The sequence below is a fragment of the Myotis lucifugus genome, unplaced genomic scaffold, assembly GCF_000147115.1.
Source record: "Myotis lucifugus unplaced genomic scaffold, Myoluc2.0 scaffold_83, whole genome shotgun sequence".
NCBI classification, from domain to species: domain Eukaryota; kingdom Metazoa; phylum Chordata; class Mammalia; order Chiroptera; family Vespertilionidae; genus Myotis; species Myotis lucifugus.
Window position 1 is genome coordinate 2,053,143 of NW_005871131.1, and position 19,351 is coordinate 2,072,493.

The 19,351-nt window shown below is 45.6% G+C and overlaps 1 protein-coding gene across 1 annotated transcript in view; it reads left to right on the plus strand.

Moving 5' to 3' along the window:
- Positions 1–19,351, plus strand: part of CACNA2D3 (calcium voltage-gated channel auxiliary subunit alpha2delta 3) — an 807,563-nt gene that overhangs the window by 509,496 nt on the left and 278,716 nt on the right. The window contains exons 12-13 of the mRNA XM_023755701.1: positions 1,012–1,090; positions 10,907–11,040. Of these exons, the coding sequence (XP_023611469.1) occupies positions 1,012–1,090; positions 10,907–11,040 (213 nt within the window). The remainder of the gene's footprint in view (positions 1–1,011; positions 1,091–10,906; positions 11,041–19,351) is intronic.

The window sequence follows — 19,351 nt, forward strand, 5'->3', positions numbered from 1 at the left end:
CCAATAATGTAAAAGGGTTTCCTTTTCTCTCCATCTTCTCCAAATACTATATGATTTCCCTTATGTGTCAAATCTAAAACACAAAACAAACAAACAAAGCAAAAAAGAAACAGACTCTTAGATACAGAGAACAAACTGATGGTTGCTAGAGGGAGGAGAACGGGAGAATGGGTGAGAGGGAATAAGAGGTACAAAGCTCCAGTTTAAAGATAAAAGTCATGGAGATGGCATGTACAGCATCGGGAAAATAGTCAATATTACTATAATAAACTTTGCATGGTGACCGATGGTCACTAGTATTGTGATGATCACATCATGAGAAATATAGTGTTGAGTCACTGTTGTACACCTGAAACATATATAATGTATGCCAACTATCATAAAAAACAAAGTATTCTGCCCTCATGAGAGAGAGTTAGGAAAACAATAGAAAAGAATAGAGCTGGGGTTTTACATGTGTTGGAGCCAAAACCTCAGGAAGGCTTGAGAGGGTCCCCATTGGTCTCCTGGCTGCAGGCTATGCCTCTTGTCTCAGTTATTTACCTCCTAAGATCAAGCTAGGGACCACAGATGGCAAGAGAGTGTCTGCAGCCTGTCCTCGCCACTGGGGGGAAATGTTGAGGGTCTTTCAGTGGCGTTTCTATTCCCAGGAAGAGCACACTCTGCATTTCCTGTGCGGATCTGGGCCAGACCTGGATGCTCCTTGTCCATATGTGTGCAGCAAAACACGGCCCGTAATGTTGCCAGTCTCCCATTTCACGTTGTTCTCCTCTGTCGCGAGCTCCACACCGAAAAACAACCACCACCAGTGCCACATGGTTTCAAAGATCAAAGGCCCCAGTTCTGAATATATTTCAAGCTGCCTGTACTTCAAATGTTTTAAATATGTTCCTCCAGATGGGAAGCATGGGGCATTAACGAGGTAAACCACATGTGCGTGAGCCGGGATGTGGTCTGTGCAGGACAGTGAAAAGGGAACAGCGCTGATCCGTGTGTTTGCCTTCCCCTCAGGTCCGCATCTTCACGTACCTCATTGGACGGGAGGCGGCTTTTGCGGACAATCTCAAGTGGATGGCCTGTGCCAACAAAGGTAGGTCCCTCTGATGGGCCTGGCTCCCAATGCCTTCTCCTTGGATGCGCAGAGATCAAGATAGTCATGAGGAAGTGGAGAATTCTAGGAGAAGGCTGTGAGTTCTAAGATGAGGTCTGGGTGTTTCTAAATGATTTTTTATAAACTTGTAACAGCTTCTCCCAAAATATGCTTATAAAGTTTGAGGACATAGTCAAGTGGAGTGGCTGAGCCTCTCCACTCTACTGCTCAGTAGCTGAGGGGCCTTGGGAGAGTTACTGTGGCAGAGCCGTTTACTGTGCACCAAATATCCACGTGCTTGCTCAGCATTCCTGGTCCCTTGAGCCCCAGTGGGGCCTCAACACTGGTTCTGGCCAATAGTCTTTAAGCAAAACCAAGCTGGTCATTTCTGGGATAATGCATTTAAGAGCTGGTGTGGTGTTGTCTACACTCTGGTTCTTGTGAACTAGGAAACTACATAATGGAATAGTCATGAAATGAACAACCTTCATCAGCCTGGGGCCCTGAGTCATCACATGGAGCGAATGCCTTTCCACTCCCCCTGTCCCCTGCCATAGGCCAGCCCACACTGCATACATAGTGTGTGTGATGAGCCTTAGTGTTAAGCCACTGGGGTTTCCGGTTTCCTATGTTCCCATAGCATGACTTAGCCTACACAACCAATTAAGTCTAGTTTGAGTTAAAACAAAGTTATTTTAGTTGCAAGCAACCAAAGTTGCTCCCTGAAATTAAAAAGAGGAGTGTTTTGGAGAGAGAGGGGAGTGACTCAGAATCTAGACAGGGGAGGGAAGCTTGTGTCCCAGGAGGACCAGGGAGCTGTGTTTTTGTTTTCTTTCCCTTCTTGGTTTCCTTCTACACTCCGTGCATTCTTCCTCTCTGTAGGTAGACCTTCTCTTCTATGGTAGACCTTCTCTGCTATGGCATGGGCATAATCAGAAATTCCCATCCTATGCCATGTACACCCCTCTATCCACACAGCAGGATATGATATTAGAAAGGAGTTTTTATCTTCTCCATTTGAGACTGATTGATCCACAACTTTAAGTTCTGATTTTTAAGTCCCCTACCTTCCTCCCAAAAAGGATTATGACCCCAGTTTGGTCCAGGTCCCCTCCTGCTGATTTGGGTATGGGCAGAGATAAACCCACAGAGAAAAACATGTGCACTCTGAGGGGCCCAGCACTGGGTGGGGGTGGGAAGTTCCCAGAGAGTAGGGGCATGGCCCGGCAAATAAACCTCAGCCTGTCTTTCCTATTACTTGGCATTGTCTTTAATTATCTGTTTCTACTTGCAACAATATTTTAAGCACGTCTCATTTTCCGCATTGAAAAAGTGGAGACCTGCATGGAAGTCAACATTTCCTTGAAGCTATTAATAACACATTCTACGATTATTTTAGCTTATTGGCTGGCTCCCCTCACTATAGGTATCAGTAATATGATTATCTCAGAGCTAATGCATTTGGCTCCATTTCAGGGGACACATGGGAGGACCGCGGGCCTGAGGGGGTGGAAGCTGATGCATCCTCTGTTTCCTCTGAGGAAAGGGTCCATTCTTGAAACAATTTTTGGAACTTTGTTGACATTTGAAAATCTTGAGTGAGCTCCACTTTTCCTGTTTTTCTTTTCCCCTTTATTCTGCGGTCTTGAAAAAAAAAAAAAAAGAGTTCCTTTCCATTTTTTAAAAAAAAATGTTGCTGTTATTCTTGCCACGTTGAATTGCAGTTCTCCCGTCGGCTAGGATGCAGTTAGTCATGGGTTATTGTTTTTACCACTGTCTGTGTCCAGCTGATGAAAATTACTCAAATTGAAGTCTTGTCTTAATCAACTAATATTACACCATAATTTAGTTTTAGTCATTGTTTATAAGAATCTCTGAAGCATCCTTTTGAAGATAGTTTAGTCAACTTGGAGTATTTCAGGGCCTGGCTATAGCATACAGCCCTTTAGATGTAAAAGTTCTGAGTACAGCCACTTGGAAAATCCAAGGAGGTAATAGTAGCCGCTGAGCTGGCCGGGCCTGGGATTCCACAGTGATTCTCCTTCCCTTCCTGTCTAAATCCGGTCATTTCCTTCCCTGCCAGAGCCAGGCCCTCTCAGAAGTTTCACCTCCTTACTCCGCTTCTCTCCTGAAGGGCCTCGGGAATAAAATGTCATTGTTTACCGCTCTTCAAAGTAGCAGCTGCCATCAAAACGTTAGGTTCCAGTCATCTGTGCCCATATAAACATTGGCTTCGCGTTGCGTCAGTTATGGGGTTTTAGACCACGTAACATCAGTGAGCAAGTATTCTTCTATGGTCATTAATTAAATCATTGTTTATAGTCTCAGATTGTTATAGTATGGAGGCAGCATAACATTTTTCATCTCAAGTGACATGAGGTCCAGAGGGGCCCCCCTTACATATTTTCATCCTGACTCAGACAAGTGCTTCAGTGAAATGAGTCATTAACATTCAGGGGCCAGAGCAGACTCGGGGAGAGCCCAGGGGAGCCCAGGGAGAAGCTTGTCAGTGGCCGGGCTGGACCTGGCCATGGTGGCTCTGGGGAGGAGCAGGAGCTGGGCCCACACACCTTCCCCAGTCAGGGGGCGAGGAGCCACTCTCCCTACAGAATTTCTTGCTTGCAAGTCTGGTAGCCATGGAGACTGTTCTCAGCCATTGGACCTCAGACATGTCCCCTGGAAATGGGTATCTGGGGACGTGTACACGGCTTGCAGGAGTTCTCTGCCTCCTCCGATCTACTAGCAAAATCCAGAGAGGCCTGGAGCTCATTGGTTTGTTTCATTTTATGCATAACTAGGTCCTATCTTGAGGGAAACGGCCCTAATGAGGCAAAGCAGCAAAGCATTTTAAATCCATTAAAGTGATCATTGCCACTGTACAGTGGCTGGTGGAATATACAGTTCCGAGTTCATACTATTGGGTAAATAAGTGAACTGGAAAAACGGCAGAGAGGGGCCAACGTGCCCCGATATGCCATAAAGTCATGATGACCTTCTCTAATGTTCAGTGTGCCAGGATTTTAAACAAGCACCGCCTGCATCTCCCTCGGAAATCAGCGAAGGGAGTGCTTTCCAGCTGTGCAAATAGAGGGGGCTTCCCTGTTTGGGCTCTCAACCCATCAGTCATCGTTAGGGCGAATGGAAAGGCCACAGGAGTCTCTCTTGGTTGTCTGTTCCTCTTGTCCCTTTCTGATAGGTTAATGGTCATTCTCTCCTTATTTGAAAGCGAGCTAGTGGCCTGAGCCCTCCTTGGAAGTTCAGACCCACAGCCCTTTTTCCATGAAAAAATTCTTACCCTCACGCTGCATTTGTTTCCAAGAGTCTTGGCCCCTAAAAGATAGCTTCACACTTATGAGGCCACAATGGTGGTAGGTGAACGTAGAGGAAAGTGGCAATCCATATTTCACTATTTTGGAACAAGTGGAAGAAGACACAAATGGTGGTTATTCAGATAAGTGTGTATAATATTTTTTGTACCCTTTGACCAATATCACCCCAATTCCCCTAACCCTCAGCCCCTGGTAACCACCATTTCACTCTCTGTGTCTACAAGCTCAGCTTTTTTAGGTTCCATATGGATTCCACATATAAGGGATATAATTCAGCATTAGTCTCTGTCTGCTTAACCTCACATAGCATAATCCCTGCAGCTCCATCCGTGTTGTCCCAAATGGCAAGCTTTCCTTCTTTCTCATAGCTGAATAATACGCCACTGCGTGTGTGTGTGTGTGTGTGTGTGTGTGTGTGTTTGAAGTTGTGTACATGCCATAGAACATGAAGATGCTGCCCCTGTTATTTATAACAACTAAGGATGACCAACTAAGTGTCATCCTTAGTTGTTATAAGGTTGTACTATGCAGGTAGAGTGCAAAAGTACTTTTGTGACGTATCTCTTTTGACCCTCACTAAAGCTCTTTTAGGTGCTTGGGAAGAAAACTGAGATCTAGTTTTCTTTTCCTAAAAAAAAATATTTTTATTGATTTCAGAGAAGGGAAAGGGAGAGAGAGAGAGAGAGAGAGAGAGAGAGAGAGAGAGAGAGAGAGAGAAACATTAATGATGAGAGAGAATCATTGATTGGCTGTTTCCTTCACGATCCACACATGCTCTGACAGGGACTCCAACCATGACCTCCTAATTCATAGGTGGATGCTCAACCATTGAGCCTCACTGGCTGGGCAAGATCTCATTTCCTTGCCCCAGGTTACCAGCTAGCAAGTGGCAGAGCCAGAGGCTGGCCCAGTGGGTCTGAAGCCTGAGGCTCACTTCACCAGATCGTGAGGTTACCTCTCTTTGGGGAGAAGAAAGTCCTGTTTCATGGAGGACTCCTGCATATCTTCCAGAGTTTGAGACTCTAGGAAAAGGAATGTAGAGGTGGAGGAAAGACTTGGTCAGCTAATAAAGACCAAGTGGGATTTCTACCCAACCTTTGTGTTCCAGAAACGGCCCTGCCTCCGCTTGTGTGGGCATGTGGTTCAGTTTCTGACGTTTTACAAAGCGGGACATTAAGGCTCTGAGAGGAGATGAGACAGTTTGGGGTGTGGGTGCTGTGACAGAGCTACAGACAGGCCAGCCTTCCTAGCTCCATCACGTGATCCTTTAAATGACCTTTTCTAACATGAAATTTAAAATGTTACATTATTCACAAAGGAAAAGGGTTGTTTCTAAATTTGAGAGTTTGGCTGATTCTGATGGCTTCACACTGGAGACCCCCCACTCTCTGCTGGGCACATGCCCACGGAGGCAGTGGATAGGGGCCTGGCCCCATGGTCATTCCCTCCAGGTCAGTTCTTTCCAACTCACTGGACATGTGCCCTTTGGCTCCAAGGCCCACCGGACCTCTTGCTGGATGTCTGTGAAGGTCCAAGGGGAGGTAGGAAGTTGTTTATAAATTGCATATCTTTTTACAGAAATAAGTGCTTTGTCAGTAGCATGTGATGCTGATGGGGAGGAGGAAGAAGAGAACACTGTTGTCCAGAGGAAGGCAAACGAGGTCACACCATCGACTTCACTGCCCACTCCACTGTCCTGAGGAGACTGAAATCTGAGCTTTGTCTTATTCAGAAATGAGTGTTTGTAAAGGGAGTGGTGCCTCACAGCAAAGGTGAATGGGGACTTGGCGAGGGAGATAGATGGCCAGGGTCTCAATGAGGAGCCAACTGGGGCCCTCAGCTCTGATGTCATTGCAAAGCAGAATAATGAATGATGGAGCTTCTCATCTAAAGGCACCTTTTAGACAAGGGACTCCTAAGAAATCTAGAGGTGAGGGTGGTAGAATCTCAGAAATACAAAGCACCAGGCTGCGTGTGGTTGATCACAGGGAGCAGTTGTAACCCGGAGTTCACAGGAGGCTCTGTGAGGGAATAAAGTACATAAATAGATGTTACGTAGAAAAATGAGAAGACCATTTGTAATAGGTGGCTAATTACAGCATTAATTACTCCTTGGTAATTACTGAATGATTGCTGATTCTGTTTTCCTACATGATATATGACGTCCAAAAAGGCTCATTAAAGAAGAGAATAAACATTCAAGAGCTAGAATTTAAAAGAAAAAAAGGGGGGAGCGGGGAGGAGGGAAAGGAGCCAGTTCGGAGAATGCAGAGGGAAAACAAGGGAAGCGTCTATGGTTACAGCCAAAGCGTCCAGCCCTCAGCGACTTCCTGTTATCCATCAAAAGTACATTTGTTAACTAAAACTTAGATGAAAACATTTGAAAGCAAGAAAGGGTCTTTCAGAAAGGTTGGAGATTTTAATGGGTTGGGGTTAGATGATTAAATTTGCATGAAGCTTTGCAGTATACGTTATTAATATTATTTGTATAATCTCAGCTTCTCTTACCTTCTATACATCTGCATGCCTGGTCTATATTTTGAAATATAAGTTAGAACTGTGCCCTGGGTTTTGAGTAGACCTTTGGTGCTAATTATTGAGCATTTCCCAGGAACCTCAAGGAGAACTATGCATTTCCCCACCCCATCCTCAACTTGTCCTGGCCACAGAGATGCAGACAGCCCATTACGGGCGACCTCCTGGGGAGGACCTCTGAGCAGCCACGTGTGTCTGTTCTTTTCTGAAACAGGAAGAAGCAGTGTCCTCAGTGGTCAAGGGTAAAGGTTCTGGAATCAGATGAACCTGGGTTGGAATTGATCTGGGATGAATCACTGAGTTCTCTGCTCTGTTTCCTACTGATACAGTGAGCCCATGAGTTGCCCAGGCCCACAGGGGCAAGGTGGATGCCAGTAAGACCCCAGTGGGTGTCCCTGCATTGCTAACCCATACGTGGGCTCTGGGAATTCTTCTCCTGACAAGACGGGTGCTCGTTTTTTTGTAATATTTCATGGAGCTAATATTCCAGTGAAAGAGAACATAGTAAACAAGCAAGTCAGAGTTCAGCACCAGATTAATCTTCTGAAGAAAGTGAAGGCAGGGCGAAGTGAGAGGAAGTGAGTTTAGACAGCTGAACCCTGCATGATAAACAAGACCCAGCCATGGAGAAACTGGATGGAAGCTGTGCCAGCCAGAGGGGACAGCAGGAGCCAAAGCCTGAGAGGGGAATGCACTTGGCCTGTCAGCAGAGGAGGAAGGCCAGGGAGCCCAATGAGAGCGATGGTGAGCAAACAAAGGGAGGGAGGCCATCCAGGTGGGGGGCAGGCAGCTGAAGGAGAGTCTTGGCAGTGTGGCTAAGAAACTTTGATTTTATTCTAACTCTAAATAGAACCAGTTTTAGGATCTTTAGCAGAGAGATGAGGATCTGCTTTATACTTTCAGATGATCCCTCCGGCTGCAGGATAATGAGGAGGGGTCTGTGGGGAGGCTGTTGCCGTACTCAGGGGGAGAGACTCGAGTCGGGAGTGGGCTGGGGCAGAGGAGAGGGGGAAGTGGGTTTCCGATATGTTATAGAGATAGGGCCAGAACATCTTGCTCGTGGACTAGCCATGGGCTGGGGTGAGCAAGGGGTGACTGTCAAGGATAGCGCTTATGTTTTTGGCCTAATCTGGGGAGTGGCGCCATTTGCTGAGGTGGGGAAGAGGCAGTCGGGGGAGGAATGCGTTTGGTGAGGGAACCAGGAGTTGGCTTGGGACGAGTCCAGTCTGAGAATCCTGTTAGTCATCCTGTGGAAGTGTCAGGTATACCGTTGGCTGTGGGTCTGGAGCTCTGGGGAGCAGCCAGCTTTTTGTAGCTTCTCAGAATGGAGACTGTGACCAGCAATGCCAAGTGAGGATGATCTCAGCTCCATCCCCGTCCAAGTGTGTGGTGGTTTTTCCTTTCCACTCCCTCTATGCTAATGACCTGTCTCTCCCATCCTTCTCCTCACATTCATTCCCCTTCTTCTCTTGGCCCAATTTTGGAAAATCCAAATCAAGGATTTTTACTGTTGGCTTTGAGGATCAAGAAAATGCAGACAACCAAGAAGAACTCCTCCTAAGAGTTGCTGTCTTTATGCACATTTTGCACAGGAGCCCCAAATAGGAATTATTCTTCTCGAGTCCAGAATCATGGAGCTCTCCCCTCCTCTTATCACCATGGCAACATCTCTCTTAAGTGTCCTCTTTGCCTTGATTGTCTAAGACCTTTCCCTCAGAACCACGGTTTGTCCACTAGAGTAAAGATGAAATATTTTCTTTCTTATTCAAACACTGATTGCAGCCACTGTGCCTGGAGGGGTAACTATGGATGTTCCCTTTCATCCAGCGACCCTCTTTAAAACTTGTCTTTCCCACCAATTCTGCAAGAAGGGCCGCCTGGGAGTGTCCCAGTGGATCCCCTGACTTTGGTGCCTGACCTCTGATGGAGGCCAAGGTGCTCATGGGCCCCACTCTTGGGCTGCACCCTAAAACAGGAGCTCAGAGCCTGCTCCTTCAGGGCCCTGTTTCCCCTGGGATAGGCGAGGCTCTGGCCCTGGCAGGGAGGGTGGGGGAGGACAGGAGTGACAATGCATGTTAATTACACTGTGCAGAGCTGTCATCAGGAAGCCAGAAGCCACATGGTCCCGACCTGGTTTGGGGTTGGCACACCAAATTCAAACCAGCTGGGCTTTGTTTGAAAATGCCCTGGCAGGGTCCGGCCCTCTCTGGACAACAGAAGGGCTGGCATTCCCTTACCCAAGCCCTGTTAGGCGCTATGAGGTTCTGTAAACACTGTAGCCAGTGCTGAGACAGACCTGGCTCCAGAGGCACTCACACCCTCTCTGATGTGTTGGCACCAGGAGCTGGCATGAGCCTCATTATAAGGGTCCTCATTTAAAGGACGGGGAGGAAACGGGGCATGTCCATCCAGTGTCCCTGCTTCAGATCCTCCATGACTACCTGCCTGTGGGATGAAGCCCAAGCTCTTCCCAAGGTCCGGTGTGCGGGCGCCCTGTGCATTCCTCTGATCTTATACCACCCACGGTGCCCTCCCGCCCAGCTCCTTACTCCAGTCACTCCAGCTATTTTCAGTTCCCAGAGGGGCCTGAGTCTGCCCTTCGCCTTTATTTACAGTCCTTGCTTGGTTGTACACTCTTTAACCCCTCTTCCTCCAGCTCCTGGTCCTCATCCTTCAGGGTTAGTGGTGCTGACCCTTCCTTGGGGCTGCTGAGTGCCAGGCTGTCCCTGCTGTGTGCTTTAGGGCAGCAGTCGCCAACCGGTGGTCCGTGAGGTCTGGAAGGTTGGTGACCGCTGCTTTAGGGCAACACTGATTGTGATGTTCTGTGGTTGTTCTACTCAGACTCCCCAGGCCCAGGAGGCAGGGGTCCCGCCCATTCTGTTAATCCCTGCTTCTCCAGGGCTAGGTACCAAGAAAGCCCTCCATAAAGGTTTGGATGAAGGGCCCCAGTTCATCCCTTCCCTTCCAACATCTCCCAACCCACCCACAGCAAGGCCAACAGGAGCCCACACTAAAGAGGAACATAGCAATGCCCTGAACTAGAGATCAAAACGGCATCCCCATCCGGAGATAATCGCACAGTTAGAACTTACGTTACTTAGAAGCCAGGTCCACCAGCATATTCAATAGGCAGGTCTGGCAACCACACGGGGGTATGAGCTGGCATATCAGCCTCAAACTCATAAAGGGCAAAATTCTGTAAAAGCAAAAGGCACAGATGAAGAGACTCCCAATCCTGGGCTCACCCCCTGTATTTGCCGCTGGAGACCTGAGGGAACGTGGGGGAGACACATATCCACGGTCTGCCTCGGTCTTCTCCTCTTTACAATGGGCACAGTTATCCCCACCTCATCGTGTTGTTAAGAATAAATGGGACAAAGCCTTTCCAGTGTTTAGCAAATTTTGTGTCCTTCAGTAAGCACTCAAAAATTAACTATAACTATTATTGTTATAGTGATAAAAATGGATAGCCTTTCCATTTTGAGGTGCATAGTTTTCCCATTGGAAACAAATCCACCAAAGTAAAAAACAAAAGGTTACGAAATGGCATATAGAAGGACCCTTCCGTGCCCCTGCCAGGGAAGGTCTGCATGTGCATGCATAGAAAACAGTCTGGGGAAACAGGCTCTAAAGCAGCGGTCACCAACCTTTCGGACCTCACGGGCCACCAGTGGTCCATGGACCACTGGCTGGTGACTGCTGCTCTAAAAGGGCCAACAGGAGCTTCCTCTCGGAGGTGGGTTTATGGTTGATCTTAATTGTATTCCTTTGCTTGCTGATATTTTCTATCATGAACATGATTCATGAAGTGGGTGATGGCAGAGGGAAGATCTAAGGTTTAACAAGGAAAAGAAGAGGCAGAAATTAGCTAGAGGCCAAGAAGGCGTGGCAGGTGTGGGCTCCCCCGTTGCCGGTCTTCCTGTCTGTTCCTAAACTGGTTCTCCCTTGGCAGGATTCTTCACCCAGATCTCCACGTTGGCTGATGTGCAGGAAAATGTCATGGAATACCTCCACGTGCTGAGCCGGCCCAAGGTGATCGACCAGGAGCACGACGTGGTGTGGACTGAAGCTTACATCGACAGCACCGTGAGTCACGGGCCCCAGGGAGCCTGAGGGTTCATCCCTGTGTTCATTTCAGAAGACAGCAATTGGGTCACTCATCCTCTATAATGGGGTTCAGTGACATTTTCCTTCGTTGTACAGTTTGCAAACAAAGTTGGTGAAAATGTAGCCAGCATTCTGGAAGGGGTGTGATCAGCACAGAAATCTCACTTTTTGAGTGTGTCTTCTCTAGCTACTTGTTTCCTCCCAAGTGTGTACAAATGCTGTCATTGGAGCAGTGACGAGGGGCGTGTTAGATTCAGTCCCCCGCGTGAGAGGCCCAGTCCTGGGGATCAATCTGTGGGTCTGACCTTGGGAAGGTGGCTGAGTTTGGCTCTCACAGTGAATCGGAGCCACGGCAGAGGCCACAGCTGTGTTTTCTTCGCGTAGATGAGTGAGAATCTGCTTCGGTGGCGGTGATATAGGCCAGGGCTTGCTTTTGGAACTCTGGCCAAGGCTCATTCTAACGCTGAATTCTAAGCGCAGGATTCTGATGCTGAATTAGTTTAAAAGGAGGAACTTTGCCAATCACCAAACAATGGCTCCGTGGCCTGGTTGCTTGTGTATTTTCAGGGTGATTTTTCATAGTGATAATGGGTCTGATGGGAGTGGCGTTTTTCATTAATTGATTGTAAATGTTCGCACAGGGCTTCTCTCCCATCGTTTTTGTTGGGATTAACATCACATTAATCACTGTAACCCAGACATAGCTGTTCTCCAGAGTGGTCTCAATGGCTGCTGTGGGCCGGCTCTTCTCTCTGTGAGTCTCATTCCTGTGGCGTTTCTGGCAGCGACCGGCAGATGCAGGCTGGGGACGGCACGTGGGAACCCAGTTTGGGGGGCACTGCAGCAGCCTGCCCCACCTCGGCCTCCAAGTCACAGTGGGAGCATGGAAATATGAACTGGTCCAGAAGGGGTGTCCCTTCCCCAGGAGAATCACCCTGAGCAGAGGAGGGTGTTAAGCTGAAAACCCTCTCTGGTTGACAAGGAGACCTTGGGCCTGTATCACTGTCAGGGTCCGACGCCAGCTTGATTTAGAATCCTGGGTGACGTAACTAAGCCGCCCATTTATGTTGGCACCGTAGTAACAGTAGCAATAGCAACAACAGTGATGTTTCATCCCCTCTTCTTCCATGCGGGTGGGGAAGGCAGGAAAAGAGCATGAAGAGGAGTGTGGCCAGCCGGGATCGAAGCCATCAAGTCACCCAGTGGTTTTGTGTATAAACCCTCAACAGCCAGTTTGATCGGTCACATTATTTGTTCATCAATTTAAAAAATATAAAACAAAGTCTCTATAATTAAAACATTACAGTACCAGCACCTGGATAGACAGATAGATCAGTGGAATAGAAGGTCCCAAAATAGCCCCACCTACATATAGAGATGTAGTGTGTGATAAATGTGGCATTGCAGACCAGTGGGGCTGGGGTAGGCTTTGCACTGAATGCCTTTGAGAAAACTAGATAGCCATTTAGAAAAAAAGTAGTTCTATTCTTAACATCATACCCAAAAAAAGAATTCCAAGGATCAGAGACCTAAAGTGTAAAAAATGATATCATACAATCAGTAGAACAAAACTTGGGTCGCTTCCTCTGTGACCTGAGTTCGGAGAAAGGCTTTCTAGCAGTGACTCCAAAATCCAGATGCAATAAAAAGAAAGATAAGTAAATTTGACTACTTAAAATAAAAACAAAGCAAAAACCAACTTTTAGTAAGTTGAAAACTATTATAAGCAAAGTCAAAAGGCAAATGATAAAAATAGAAGGAAATATTTGCAGCATATAGGACACACACAGAACTAATAAGCCTAATATATAAAGAACTTTTAAAAATGGAAGGGAAAATCCCCAAATTCCAATAGGAAACATGAGCAAAAGACATGCACATAATGAAATTAATAAAAAATAATAAATATGGCTTTTAAACATATGGAAGATGTACAACTTCACTCATAATAAGAAAAATGCACATTGAAATGTAGCAATATACCAATTCTCACCTATTAGAGAGGCAAAAACTAAAAGCATTAGTGTAAATACTCTGTATTGGTGAGGTTGAGGGGAAGGGACATTCATACGTTGCTATGGGAAGACAGAATGGGCAATCCCACTGTGACCCAGCAATCCCAATTATAGAAATTAACCCTGAAGATGAACCTCAGAAACATAAAAACACATACATTCTGTTCATTGCAGAGTTGCTCATAATTGCAAAATACTGTAAGTTACCTAAATACCTAATCATAAGAGATTGATGGATAAACTGTGGTACTTCCACACAATGGAGTCTTAATGCTAAAAACAAGAATGAGGACTGTTTCAATTGATTGATATGGAATGACTTCTAGAATATATTGCAAAGCAGAATGAGCAAAATGCAGGAGTATAAATAAGGTGCTATCTTTTATGTAAGAAAGAAGAAGGAATAAGAAGACGTGTATCTGCTTATTTAAAAAAAAACACAGAAAGAAAAATCAGAAACCAATAGAACTGGTTACCTCAAGAAGTGGGAGGAGTGCTGAGCAGAAGGGACCATGGAGGGGGACAGACATTTCTGAGTTATCTTCTTGCATAGTTTTGACAAAGCCTATTTCCAACAATTGAAAAGTAAACAAAATGGGGCAAAACCAATAGTGAATGTAAACAAAAGAAAATGAATTTAACTACATTTCAAATGAGAAAAAATATATATATTCCAAAAAGTAGGGAAAAGAAGCAACCCTTTGAATACAGTGGTTGCACACTTTAAATTTTGAACAGTACTTTGACTACCTTCAGGCTAAGGGGGAAAAAAGAGCTGCAAGTAAATTTTAAACTTTTGGTGATGTTTGTAGTAATGTGGGTATAGCCATTCTGAATTTATTTTGTGAGTGTGGTAGGATTGAGCACATGTGTAAATGGGGGGAGACAAGGCAGACCTGTGTGATGAGACTGGATTGAAGGTATCAGCATTGAAGTACCACTTTGCAACCGTTTTCATAAAGAGTGGTTAGGGCAAAGGTCATCAGTGGATGCTAAATCTAGGGGAAAATTTTGAGCAAATCTTTTCATTGTCTCAAAGATCCTTCCCAGAGGTTTTTGACAGGTTGTGAGGGGGCAAAATAGTGTGAGCGAATATCAACAAAATCTTGAGTGGGCCATCAAAATTAGTGTCACCCATGAGGAGCGTGCTTTCGGAAAAGGACACATCACACTTAGATTATTCTGGCTGGGGATATGCTACCTGAAGCTCCTGGAGGAAGCAGATTAAGCTTTGTTTTTTGTTGTTGTTGTGTATTTTTAACACACTTTATTTTATATATATATATATATATATATATATATATATATATATATATATATATAATTTTTTATTGATTTCAGAGAGGAAGGGAGAGGGTCAAGCCCACAATCCGGGCATGTCCCCTGACCAGGAATCAACCATGACTTCCTGGTTCATAGGTCGATGCTCAACCACTGATCCACTGTGGCTGGGCTTTGTTTTGATATGATGTCTTGCTATAGATAATGATAATCACTTAAATCAATTGTTTTAGATCTATTAATGACATACATACAAACATACATATGTTCATGTATGAACTCTTGACAGCAGAGGCAAAGGGAATGGGGAGCAGCTCTAGATGCACAGCTGCAATGGCAATGTCCTTTACCTTAAACATTTACATGAAATTTGCTTTCTGTGCCATAATCACCTTTACTTACTTTAAAATAAAATAATGGTTTAAGTGGCTCACTGTTGAGTAAAATGGAATGCCAGGGTAACAGAGTTCTTTATTCCACCTCTTCCAGACCCTTTGCTGTACATAAGCCAACCCCCAGACCATGCTTGTCCCTGAAATGACAAATCAGCATCACCTCCGTGCTTTCCAAGTTCTGTTGTACCTTTGCAGACAGCCTGATAAACACCTCCCTTGCAGAGGACTTTGAGGGTTCCTTCTCAGCCTGGTGGTCTTGAGAAGCCTGTCAGGTGGGTGAGGACACGGGGGAGTCAGCCTCCCTCTTTCATAAGCCTGCTCAGTGAGCAGAGGCAGCTGCTGCTCCCACAGGTGCTTCTGGGCTGGGAGGCAACAATCTCTTTCACCTCATCTGGGCCTGGATTCTGCCAGGACGAGCAAAAGCCCTCTATCATTGATGTGGGGTCAAAATAGGATTTGTGTGCTGAACTTGTCTGTGAAGTCTAAATTCTAAGATGAACCCACCAGCTTAGAAACCACTCAGAAAACGATGGGGTGGGATGTGGAGGTCAGCAATTGCAAGGTCCTGCCTGCCCTGACTCAGCCAGGGCAGTCCAGCCAGCTTGCAGTCATGAGAGACCAGGCGCCGGAGCGCTCGGCATTGGCACTGGGGACTCCATTTTAATACTTGATGTCCTGGTGGAATCGGCACCTATGGAATTTTTTATATTTCAACATATTTAAAATCCCCCTTAGTATACTAGCTAAAGGCATTGCATGTAGAGTAAGAATCGCCTCAGTTTGAATTCTACACCTATGCCATACCAGCCTTGTGACTGTAAGGAAGTCACTTAACTTTGTTGTATGTTGCTTTCCACATTTGCAAATGGGAATAAAACCTGCCTTAGGGTTGACTCTAAGGATTAAATGGCTCTGCATGGAGAAAATGCAATAAATACTGCCTATCATCATTCCCAACCTCAGGAAATCCAGTGGGAATTTTTCTCCTTGGTTGTGAGAAATTATAACAAATACTCTTCTTTATGTGAGCTGGGTCTCAAAGAAACTTCAGGGTAGTTACAATATGGCTTCTACCATTTAGATCAAGCATGTCAAACTCGAGGCCTGTGGGCCGCATGCAGCCCACAATGAATATTTTTGCGGCCCAGCCAATATAACAGTATGTAAGAAACGTTTTAATAAAAATTTCATAACTTAATTTTTACAATATCCTGTTATACATAGTTATTAATAACAAACTACAACTTTCGCTAAAGACCGATTACTATAATGGTGTTGCATTCATTTCCCTCACACGCCTTACACCCAGGCGCACCATTTCTCTCCATTAATACTACTAGCAGCGAATATTTTAGCAGCCGATGTCACGTCATTACTCTTGTACTGACTTGTTTGGTGTGCGCAACAGGAAATATATCGCTTTTGGAGAACAAGAAAAATAGGTTTATTTGCGTTACGCTTATTAATTTGTGTAGTTATTCAGTGTCTGGTAAGTTAATGTTCAAGAAAAAATACTAAATTTTATTAAAATGTTCTATTATTTTATGTTAATGATTACTCATTTATTTCAGCCCTTTGTATTCAGCATGTCTCTCTCGAAATAAACCTACATTTCTGTGAAAATTGAAGCTTTTGTGTGTTTTTTTGTGGCCCACATAAACCTTGTTTATTTGGCCTGCGTTAGCCATTGAGTTTGACATGCTTGGTTTAGATCATAGAATTTGGGACTTAAGTGTGATGAGGAGCCCGAAAGCACTGTTCTTCTAGAGATAAACTTGAATCCTCTGGAGTTCATGTTGCTGCCATTACAGGTTGTGGTCAGGCATGAATGTGTGGCCTTGGTGCCGAGGGTCAGTGTCCCTGAGGGAGGCTGCTTGCTGTGTTGCACCAGCCCAGGAGAGTCCCTCAGCCTCACAGAGGTGAAAGCTGGCTGCCTTGCCCAAGGAAAGAGAAACGTGGCAGGAGCCCCCTTAACTGGCCGCCCCTCAGCCGGCTCAGTGCCCTCTCTGCTCTGGAGCAGTCTGTGGCCCACAGCACATGGGTCTTTCGGTCTGGAAGCCACGTTGGCACAGATGCCTACACAGCTGTGCCCCCAGCCGAGCTGCACGCTCAGGGGAAGCCAGTCCTCTTCATCCCTGACCTGTTGATGGCAGATGTCATTTTGCCATAGCTGTATACATCAGCTAAGTGTTACTTAAACCATTGAATTCTGCTCATTACCCTGTAATTACTGCTGTAAAAAAAGTTGTTACTTCTGTGATTGTGTACATGAATGCCTTGGAAAGACCTTAAGAGAAAAATTACCGGTGTGATAAGTATGGACAAAGCAATCATGAAAGACGGGAGAAAAAGTCTTTCCTGTGCTCAAGGATACTGACACTTAACCTTCCTTCCTTCCTTCCTTCCTTCCTTACTTCCTTACTTCCTTCCTTCCTTCCTCCCTTCCTTCCTTCCCTCTCTCCTTCCTTCCTTCCTTCCCTTTATTCCTTTCTTTCTTCTTTCCTTCCTTCCTCCCTCCCTCCTTCCTTCCCTCCCTTCCTTCCTCTCTTTGTCTCTTCCTTTTCTCTCTTTCTTCCTATAGAGTAGTTTGCCTTGCTTAGTCTGTTTCATCCTAGGTTGCTGGTGTAGATCTGGTGGTAAAGGCAGCCTCTGCTCAGTGTCTTGTTGCCCTTGGTAGCCCACAGAGGCTGTGTGCTCCGTGAAGAAGAGTGACCCTCCCAGACACCGAGAGGAGGGCCACCACCTGGTGTGAGAGCAGCTGGGACTCCCAGCTGGAACTGCCAACACACTGCGTGTGGGTCAGCATCGCCGGGACAGCTGTGTTAGTTTTCTGTTGCAAAACGGATTACCACAAACTTATCTGCTTAAAACAACACAAGTGTATTATCTCATGGTTCCCATGGGTCAGGAATCTGGGCACAAGCTAGCTGGGCCCTCAGCTCAGGGTCTCACAGGCTGCCATTAAGTGTTGGCTGCACTGCAGTTCTCATCTGCTCTCAGGCCCCTTTGGATTGCTGGCAGGATGCAGCCCCTTCAGTCATAGGACTATGGTTCCCGTTTTCTGGTTACTGCCCCCTGGGGAGTGTTCTCAGCTCCTATAACCCACAGTTCCTGGCCACGTGGCCACCATACAGTTCACACAATGCAGTTTACTTTCTTCCAGGCCACCAAGAACACACCTCATTGAACCTTCCCCTTCCTTTAAAGCAGCGGTTCTCAACCTGTGGGTCGCGACCCCTTTGGGGGTCGAACGACCCTTTCACAGGGGTCGCCTAAGACCATCAGAAAACACATATATAATTACATATTGTTTTTGTGATTAATCACTATGCTTTAATTATGTTATATTTGTAACAATGAAAATACATCCTGCATATCAGATATTTACATTACAATTCATAACAGTAGCAAAGTTACAGTTATGAAGTAGCAACAAAAATAATTTTATGGTTGGGGGTCACCACAACATGAGGAACTGTATTAAAGGGTGGCGGCATCAGGAAGGTTGAGAACCACTGCTTTAAAGGCATCTCTGACCAGGTCAGGCTGACCCAGGACAACCTCTCTTTTAATTAACTCAGAGGCCAATGAGAGTAACCTGATCATGGGAGTGATAGCCCATCAGACATTCCAGGGGAGGGGATTTAAGAGACACATATTCATTGAGGCAGAAATCCAGGGAGCGTTTTAGAGTTCTGCCTACTGCAAGAGCCTTTGTTCTGTGCTGTGGTCTGAGAGGGAAAGAAAATCCAGAAGGAAATGTCACCACCGCCTCCTCCTGGGAACATGGGCGGCCATGGCGCTCTCTGTCAGAACGTCTCTGCTCACCACTGGTCTCAGGGGCCTGGCTCTCAGGGGCAGTGTCATCTGAAATTGGCTTTGATTCCTCTAGGAACCAGAAGACCTCTGATTTATGTAATTTCTACCAAGTTCTAAGAAAATAGTGAATTTGGACACTTGATCCCACAAGTTTGCTTTATATGGTCTTACAAGTCTTCTTTCTCCTTGTCTGGTGGTTAGAGCAAAAGGAATTCTGTTTGCTTGACTCATCAGTGATTAGGGCTTAAAACCCAGCAGCAACAAACATAATTATGTAAGTGATTTAATGCTTAAATGAATAGCTTAAGAAGACCTACCAGTACAGGGCTTTCCCTTTTTATTAATTATGCATTGATTCATACAGTTGTGGGTCTGAACAAGCTCAAGATAAACGTTTGTGAACAGAAGCTGAGTTTGGACTCTTGCACACGAAGAGTCAAGGACTGTATTTAACCAAGCCTGACCTAGAATGGGGACTTCCTTCAGCGCCCCTCTCTCTGCCCTGCCTGCTACTCCCAGTCTGATCAGATATCCTGTTTCCTGCCTGGCTGTTCTATTCAATTTGCTTTCCTGGTGAAGCCCAAATAAATGAATTAATGTTCACAACATGAATTATGTTTCATCTCATAAAAGCTCATGTATTCATTGACAAAACAGCAAACACTGTAATTCTGAAATTCAGGGGTTTCTAATCTGAATACAAGTCACACACAGTCATCATCTATTAGGTGCAAAGCAAAACAATCGTTAACAAAGGAATTTGTTCCATTTTGCAGGCAA